General features: G+C 36.8%; 2 protein-coding genes across 2 annotated transcripts; both read right to left on the reverse strand.

Moving 5' to 3' along the window:
* Positions 1-208: 208 nt before the first annotated feature.
* On the reverse strand, positions 209-4,000 carry LOC145608901 (L-2-hydroxyglutarate dehydrogenase, mitochondrial-like). Its single transcript, XM_081664488.1, has 5 exons — positions 3,605-4,000; positions 2,167-2,448; positions 1,610-2,046; positions 794-953; positions 209-707 (listed from the first exon to the last, which is right to left on the reverse strand). Exons 1-5 carry the CDS (start codon positions 3,923-3,925, stop codon positions 588-590), a joined length of 1,320 nt encoding a protein of 439 aa, XP_081520614.1. The 5' UTR covers positions 3,926-4,000; the 3' UTR covers positions 209-587.
* Positions 4,001-4,912: 912 nt separating this feature from the next.
* On the reverse strand, positions 4,913-8,794 carry LOC145609393 (fatty acyl-CoA reductase 2, chloroplastic-like). The gene is made up of 9 exons (XM_081664887.1): positions 8,074-8,794; positions 7,832-7,935; positions 7,546-7,745; positions 7,327-7,427; positions 7,012-7,222; positions 6,735-6,896; positions 6,548-6,629; positions 5,385-5,782; positions 4,913-5,078 (listed from the first exon to the last, which is right to left on the reverse strand). The coding sequence occupies exons 1-9, from the start codon at positions 8,468-8,470 to the stop codon at positions 4,913-4,915; spliced, it is 1,821 nt and encodes a 606-aa protein (XP_081521013.1). The 5' UTR covers positions 8,471-8,794.
* Between the last annotated feature and the right edge of the window lie 241 nt (positions 8,795-9,035).

The following is a 9,035-nucleotide window of genomic DNA, read 5'->3' on the forward strand; positions in this document are numbered from 1 at the left end:
CTTTGTTTTCTTTTCTCCTTTCCCTATCAATTGAATCAAAATAATTGACACATCTTTGCACATTATATGCCTCTAACTATAACTTTTGTCCTAACTAGTGCAATTTCAATTTTCACAATCATTAATTCAAGTACCCCCTTATTCAATTGCAACAATACCTGAAACATCATGTGGTTATATAATTAATAGATAAGTTTATAATTTTTTTTCATGTTGCATGAATGAGATGGCCTCATAATGTGCTCATAAAAGTAGGTACATGAAAGTATGAAACATGCCTATATGAGAGAATCTAATGCACTACAATCATAACATCATGAGCACATAATGTGCCTTTTCTTCCAAATTCCTTTGCAGAATAATCCGGAGAGTGCACCAACTCAAGAAGGCAAACTTCACATGCCATGACAAAGCTTACGGGGTCCTTTACGCCTAAAACCAATCTGTGGTCCTCTATCCATTGTATAAAATGGTTATGCAGTCTTAGCAATAACGCTTGTGAGTTGGATTCAGATACCATGAAATTGTGTTGACTAATGCAAGCAGAAGAAGAAAGGAACCCCGAGTCTTGTTATGTGGACACTAATCTACATCTGATGGAGGACCCTCGAAGTCACAAAATCTGCAATGGCCATGCTTGCAGTCACACCAGGTGATTCAATGCCAAAGAGGTTGACAAGTCCAGGTACTCCATGAACATCTTGCCCCTGTTTGATACAAATGATAGCATAAGGAATTTACGAAATTCACAGAAACCACAACCTGTGTGTTGTACTAGTAAGTGTAGACTGACCTGTATTACAAAATCAGAAGGGGTCATTCCCGGACCAGAGAGTTTTGGCCGTATCCCTGCATAACCTGGTTCCAGGGATCCTTCTTTCAGTAGAGGATAGTACTTCCTTATCTCTGGATAAAAATTTTGACTGCGATCAGGGTGTACAGAGTAATCAAACCTGGAAGAGAGAAGATTATTAATATCATCAAATCCAAACACCATTAATTATTTCCCTCAATTATAAAGACAGTTAAAACAATTCAAATAAACACCACCTAGTTTACTTCCCAACAAAAAGGAGGGCTTAGGGAGTCCACATGTACAAGATAAAACAAATTATTCTAGTAAGTAGTGAAGTACGCGCAACTATTTCAAGATTTAATTAAAAATTTAAGCATGTTCACCAAAGGCAAGACCCTTACTGGGGTTTTACTGTTGAACCAGTTTTTATATTCCAAGAGCATTCAGCATCTGAGGATGCGCCGATGAAAAGTTTGATTGGTACAGAAAACTATCATGGTGAGTGGATTTTAATATTGTTATGCATTAAAATGAAAAACAGCTTAAGTCACTATATGTAATAAGGCTTGTAGAACATGATCGGGACCAAGAAACGAGAAGTTGCAGTTACTACATACTACTTACCACCAACTTGGATCAAAAAAGATAATTTGACTAGTTTCAGAAGATCAAGGATAAGTTGCAAAGTTATAAATATGAATAGAGTGCACAAATCCAAGGGTTTCTCTAAGCTAATCGAAAATAAAAACATAAAATTGAAAATATAGAAACAAAAACACAGGAGCTGCTCATTCTCAGGGCAAAAAAATTTACCTGTTTGAAAAGCTTGCAATATCAGAAACACCACTTATCCATTTGACATCAGGCCCAAATTTCACCTGGCCCTCTAAGTCTAGTGTTACATGAACTCCTAATCCACCATCTTCTGGAATTGGATATATCAGATGCCTAAAAGGGGACCCCTTAGTTTTCGATAGAGAAAAATAGTGACCACGAGCATAATAAGCAGTAGGAATGTAAGAACTATCAAGGCCCATCAGTCTCTTAGCAAGGGGAACAGCAGCCAAGCCAGCTGAATTGATTACAACTTCAGGAAGAAGCCTAAGTTCAGCTTGTAATCTATCCCCCTCATTCCAGTTGTCTAAATGCTGGCTTCCCGTCACAAAAAGCTCAACTTGGTTGGCTTTTATGTTGCCTCCAAGAACAGCAGTATTGTAGGAAAATATTGCTCCATAATTTTCAGCTTCTCCCTGAACTCAATTCCCAGCAACATCCTGTAAATTTCAAATCATTACTTCAAAGAAAAACAGAGCATAGCAAATTTTTTAAGCTCTGTGAATGCCATTTAACGAGGAAAATTAAGCACATACCACTAAAGAGAGCATCAAAGAATGGGTATCAACAATTCCTGAAACAGGTGAAAACAAGGCTTTCGCACATTGCAGTTCTGGCTCCATCTTCATAGCTTCAGATGCCTCCATCAATCTCAGACCATTAACCCCATTTTCAGTTCCACGGACCAATAGCTCATTCAATTTTGAAACCTCTGATTCTCGAGTAGCAACAATAAGCTTACCTATCTGCTTGTGAGGGACATCATGCTCTGAACAATAATTATACACCATATCTCTTCCTTTGACACAAAATTTTGCCTGCAAAAAGTACATTGAAATTCTTCTGAACCCCAGATCAAGTAGCTAGACTGTAAATTTTTCATATTCCAAAAATGAAGGTTTAACCAGAACGATTGGAGTAAATATGCAAATCCACTGTGCTATATAGTCTTATAGATCTTACCTATGGCCTGTGGGACATCAAAATTTTATCTGATTTATTCGTTAAAGGGTGAGGCTGTGAGGGGTCAAAGCATTATCAAATTTTTCTAAAGGCAGAAACGGATTTGCATCCCTGATCGATAACTCAAGAAAAGGGTTCATACTTCATAGGATATGTGTAACAATTGTTATTTAGTTTCATCAATTCAATTCTAATTTTAGCCACTACAGTAAATCTATTAACCAAAATTCTGAACATGGATTGGGAGGTAAAAGACTTTATGACAGGTGGATCAAATAATACTGAACCCAACAAACAAAATTTCACATATACTAAGCATTCTCAGTTCCTGATCTACTACATAAAAGCTCAACCTAAAGTACAAACCACTCCATTACCATCACCACCACCCGCACACCATCACACCCGCCACCATTCTCCACCAAGAATAAGCATATACTAAGCATTCTCATGGTAATATACTTTGTTATCCGCATATAACCACCACAATCATAAACAACCATAGACATCCGGATTACCACGGGGCCTCAGAGGTAGCACCACAGTCATCCTCCCTGGATTGGACAATTTCAAGTTTCATGAACATCAACTTACACATCCTCTACTATCCAATGCTACTCTACTCTATACACTCAACAAGTCCAACTTATGCAATTGAAATTGATAGAAGCCTGAGGCCATTTCCAAGAGGGTGCTAATATTAGTCAAGTATGCCAAGTCATACTAACAACATAACATATGCAACAACTATTTAGATCCTACACTCGAGAGCACAATACATTGAATCAACAAGTCAATACAAATAACTACACTAGTATATAACTGCAAATTTGTCAAGAAATACTTGATTATAACATTGAATCAACATAACCCATTAATTAAAACTTCATATTATATCAACCCATTTCAATTCAAGATATTACTCCATTATAACACTATATCAACAAAACCCATTAACTAAAATTTCATATAATATCAACCCAGTTTAAGAAAAATTGCAAAAGTAAAGACCTTGAGAGAATTAGGAGGATAGTAAATGCCAGCATGTATGACTTCACTATTGCGAGAACTGGTGACTGTGCCAAATGTGGGACCAGAATCAATCACCAAAACCTCTCTTCCTTTGAATGCTAATTCTCTTGCAATTGCAATCCCTACAATTCCAGCTCCAATTACAACGCAATCAACCTTCTCCTTTGCAGCAGAACTTGACTCCCAGTTGCAAATTGACCTGCTGAAGCTTTTTGTAGATGATTCTAGAATTGGGTTTTGGATTTTTAGGTTTTTTTTCAAGGAATTTAGGAGAATTGTTGTTAATGATTTGCGCATCATCTTGTTATTTGATTTTTCTGGGGTTGATGTCTGGAATATGCAGTGACTACTAATTGGAGCCTTGGAGGTATTAACGTGGTAGTTTAGGTTTGTGGATTTCAAACATTTCTTGTCAATGGTTTAGAGCCCAAAAATTACTTATGTAAAAGAGCTGGTCATGAATCAGGTCAAGCCGGGTTAGTACTTCATGGGACAGTTTTGAGACCAGAAATCTTATACGTAGTAAAAAAATTCCGAGTTCATTTATCAATTCATAGGATATAATGAGGTAAAACAGGCTATTAAATCGAGTTTTAAACCTCGGCATGCCCAGGCTGAACTCTTTGGCCTAAGACCAGCCCAACATCGGTGCAAATTTGGTTTTGACCGGCTCTAACGTGTAAACATGCATTGATGCATGGCTTCCTAAATAGTTTTGGTGGTATATCAATGTTTATGGTAATGCACTAATGCCTTTCGGAATATTGTGTGTGAGTGCATCTTTGGTGTTTATGAGAAGAATTTCTCGAGTTTGTAAGGAAAGAAGATTTTTCAATGGAGCTCTGCATTAGTTTCCTGTTAGATAAAGTAGATATTACAGTATGCTCAATTCTTAAGCAGTAAACAATTCTTGATGGATTTTCATAATTATGATACACAAATTGTGCAACAACAACCAATCAATGGACATTTTTGTATACTGTGAGCAAGATTAAAATAAATCAAGTCATCTGTTCAGTTCTAAACCTACTGCACAGCTACAATCCTTCTAATACACGAAAGTAAAACCCTTTTCCGAGGAGCTTGTCATTACATACATGATGAATTACATTCGTTTATTCAAGGCAACTTCATTCATTTCTATCACTTTGATGCCTCGATCAAGGGTGTTAATCATATAAATGGCATAAAAATAGGCATACAAATTAATTTTATTTTTTGAAATGAACACAAAAGGATTTGGATTTACTTAACAAACGCTGATGGAAAAATAAATGATACTACAAGTTAGCTGCTCTGTCCTCTTCCTTTCATGACATGCTTTCTTAGACCTGGAATATGGATACTGCATATGTAATCCGTCCAGTTTATGCTCCCAACGTCAAAGTAAAACGTCCTCCTCTCCTCATCCGACATGCTTTCCATCAATGAACTTGTACTGCTGTTATCAAACCTGCATTTTGCACAAGAGAAGTCTTACATGTTGGAAAATGTACTCGTATTTACCTATATGTTTTATATCCAGTCAATCTCTCAGTGTTTAGGAAAAAGAAACAAAAAATGGAGGGTGGGGGGATTTTCTAAATTGCAACTAAATGCAATCTTCTTGAGTAGGGAATTCAATTTAAGAATGATGCCTCATGGATGTTACTGGTTTAAGCTAAGTCATCCTTTTAAAAAGAAAAATTAAAAAGGATGAGATTCGAAAACATTGACAAATTTTGCACAATTTCTGAGACCTAAATTTTTTTGGACTCACCTTCCACCATAAAAGCTGTATGGTTCATATACACTTGCAAGGTGTTTAGCTTGCTCCACAGCTTTCCTACATAAATTTTCGATTTTCTTTGACTGTTTTCCATTAGGTGATGGCATCATAGATGAACTGATGTAACGTACTGTCTCTCTCCATATATGAGACGAGAAATCATCCATTGATCCATAGAACTTAAAGGGCTCGACTTGAATTGGTCTTCCTTGTGTGTCTAGGCATGGCCATCTCGTGAAGTATTGGTGAAGCAAGTCCCCTAAATCTCCATAAACCAATGGGTTTTCAACTGATGAAGCTACTTGGTATACACTTATTTCTGATTTCCCAGCCGTTCCATGCTTTGCTATAGCTGCTAATGTAGCATTAACAACCATATCAGCTGGAACCTGTAAAACAAATTAAAGGGAAAAAAGTGGGGTTACTACTCATTTTCGAACTATGCTTGTAATAGAAGACACTATGATAGTATAGAGTGGCTGCATTTCACTAATAACAGAGACCTTTAATATAGAAGAAGCTTAAAAAAAACACACACACACACACACACACACACACACTATTTTAAGATAAATCATAATTCATAAGATGGGAGTACATCCCTGATATATTGTGACTTATGGTGAGAGTGGGCTGACTTTTTATTTTAAGGAAAGCCTTTTGACTTAAATTAAGGTTAACTTTTAACGTCTCACAATAAGTTAACAGGAGATCGTCTCACCTAAAATTTACTTGTATCGTTATTCAAGTCATGAGTTTGTGCCAGGAAACATATCTGACAAACTTAGGTGCGGTAGCTTAAGAGAAGGAATCTGTTTGCAATGCTAAAGTTAGCATATGTTAGAATACCCTAGCGGCCTGTTTAACACTGCCTGTTTTCCAGAGGGTTCTAGTGCCCTTCTGAATGTAGGTATTAACTATTTTGAATTGAATAAAATTCTTTCACATGGCATTATACTGATTAATGGACTGCATCATATACAAATTCATAAAAGTTGTGCTTCACATCATATTAGGCCTAAAATAGGCTGACTTTGCAGATTAACTGTGTTGACTTCTCTAGTTCTTTTCATGAAGAGTAAATGACCTTTTAAGCATAGACTTAGCTAAGATGCATGACTAAAAGCCAGAGGATGATAGGTAAAGCTTCTTACAACATCAATCACCCCAAACGGGTCAACTGGGAAACCAGACAACAATCCTTTTCCATAGTATGTAACTACTGGATCCATCATCCTGAATAGAGATTAAAATTTTCACGAAGAAATATATATGAGATAACGGGAGATGCTAATCTAAAATCTTGTAGAAAGTAAGGATTATGACATATCAAGATTATACCTATTGCCTTCAATCCATCCAGGGAATGGATCTTTATAAGTGCTTTCGATGACACTAGGTCGAAGGATGACCACTGGTACATCTCCTCTCGTACTGCCAAGCAGCATCTCTCCCATAGCCTTGGTGAACACATAAGTATCTTGCCAGCCATATTTTCTTGCCCTGTAGTTAATTAAAAAGAATACATAAATTATACCTACTCAGATTTATATCAATACATAATAATATGATATATTCATTATACTTCAATTCTACAAACCAAGTCGAGATTTCTTACCTCTCTAGGCCTAACTCTTTCATCTTCTGAGATACTTTATTCTCTTCAAAACCTTCTGCTGATGTAAAAGCTAGGTTCAGCTCACCCTCAACATCCAAAAGAGGCATTGGACAAGGTAGACTCCCATTTACAAGATTTTCCTCCGTGATGCTTTCTCCTTTCCTAAATGGCCTCTCCATAATTCTCCCTTGCCTTTGTCCATTCACATAAGCTGCATTTTAGATAATTATCATAAATCTTATTCTCTCGAACATAAATATGGCTCTATATGTGTATTGACAATATACACATCGGAGTTGAGACGCAAAGTCTTACCAGTCGAAACTTGCAGGAAGAGTTTAAGCTTCCTGCACTTTTTGGCAAAGGCCATTACCCGGCCAGGTCCCCGTGTGTTGATATCAACTGCAACATCATACCTGGCTTGACAAGAAAATTCTCAGTACCACAGCATGATAATTTATGCAAGTTGTAAAAATGATAAATAAGGGAATTCAAAATAAATAAAACAAAAATTCGGAATAAGATGTACTTCACCTTTCATGGAAATTGGTATTAGCAGCAGAATTCACTATAACATCTACATCTTCAGCAATCATGCTCGTCGAAGCCTCATCTAACCCAAGATTAGATTCACAAATATTACCAACCACCGGGACAAGCTTGCTAAGCATGAAGGTTTCATATGACTTCCCATGGATTTGTTGGAGACACTTGAAAATCTCTGTATTCATGATCTTATAACAATACCAAAATCCTTATTTAGCATAATCTAAACAAAAAGCATGCACCTTGAAATTTGTTCACTGGATAAAGAAAATACCTCGTTTTTTAATCTCTTGGATGCAACTTCCTTGTTCTTTGCCTTGATCAGGACATAAATCTTACCCACATCAGGCACTGTCCTTAAGATCTTTTCTATAAGAACTGCATGCAAAGTTACAAAGCTCGGTAAGAAAAGTGAGCACAGTGGTGTGTCAAAGAGCCTGTCTTCTAGCCAAAAGTTTTAAAAGGGCTATAAGTAAAAAAAAAAAAAAAATAATACTGTATATATATTAGGAGCACCTTTAGCCAAAAACCCAGTTGCACCAGTGACAAAGAAAGTTTTCCCTCTGAGGAACTTGACAATCCCAATCCCCTCCTGGACTTGAGCTAACGTACTCGATGCCCCATTATAAGGTGCCAGGTCCTTAGCCACAAGATCAGCCGAATTTTTCCCATTTGGGTTCAATACCAAGCTGCTGCTTGGATCCATTATGGCTGCCCCATGACCTGTGTTTTTCGACGTGGATCTCTCAGACAAAATAGGTGTGAACTTGTCACTCTTTGTCACGTTGCTTCCACTTTGGCAATGCACAAAACATTTTTTCCTGGTCTTTGCCGAAATTCTTTGATGCTTATGGGACAGTTCTAGCCCTTTAAGATCAATGGTGAACGAATTCCGGAGCAAAGCCCCCATCATCAACAGGGGGGGAATGAATAAAGTTAGAAGGAGAAAAGGTAAACAAACCAAGGAAGTTAGGGAAGCGGGGAAAAAGTTGGTAGGTAAATAAGAAGTGGGTTTAAAACCTTAGCTAATCACTTCCTGAACTGAAAAACCAAAAAAAATAAGAAAACAAATGCATAATGGCAAGTAAACAAACTAATGTCCATAAAAATTAGAAATGGTTTAGATGTGACAAAAAGGGAATGAAGAAATTGAAACATATAAATGTGAAGAGGATGAAGGTTAGGTAATTTGCTATTAGATTAGATTCACTCTTATTACAAAGGGGCTCTCTTTTTGCCTCCCTCACACATTTTCCACCAATGGCTAAAATGGCGGGACTATGTATTTTTATAGTATTTCCTAACCCGTCGATCATTACACTTTTGCACATAAACTATGCAGGTTTTATAAGGAGAAGAAAGGTTGTGGAATGTGGATGCCAAGAAAATAGAAATTTTCAATTAATTGTTGACCAATTGAACTTGTGTTTCAAAAGAATGCTCTTCATTTCTTCCTCAAAATCCGTCAATCTTTAGCT

The sequence above is a fragment of the Chenopodium album genome, chromosome 23 (assembly GCF_948465745.1).
Source record: "Chenopodium album chromosome 23, dcCheAlbu1.1, whole genome shotgun sequence".
Taxonomy (NCBI): domain Eukaryota; kingdom Viridiplantae; phylum Streptophyta; class Magnoliopsida; order Caryophyllales; family Amaranthaceae; genus Chenopodium; species Chenopodium album.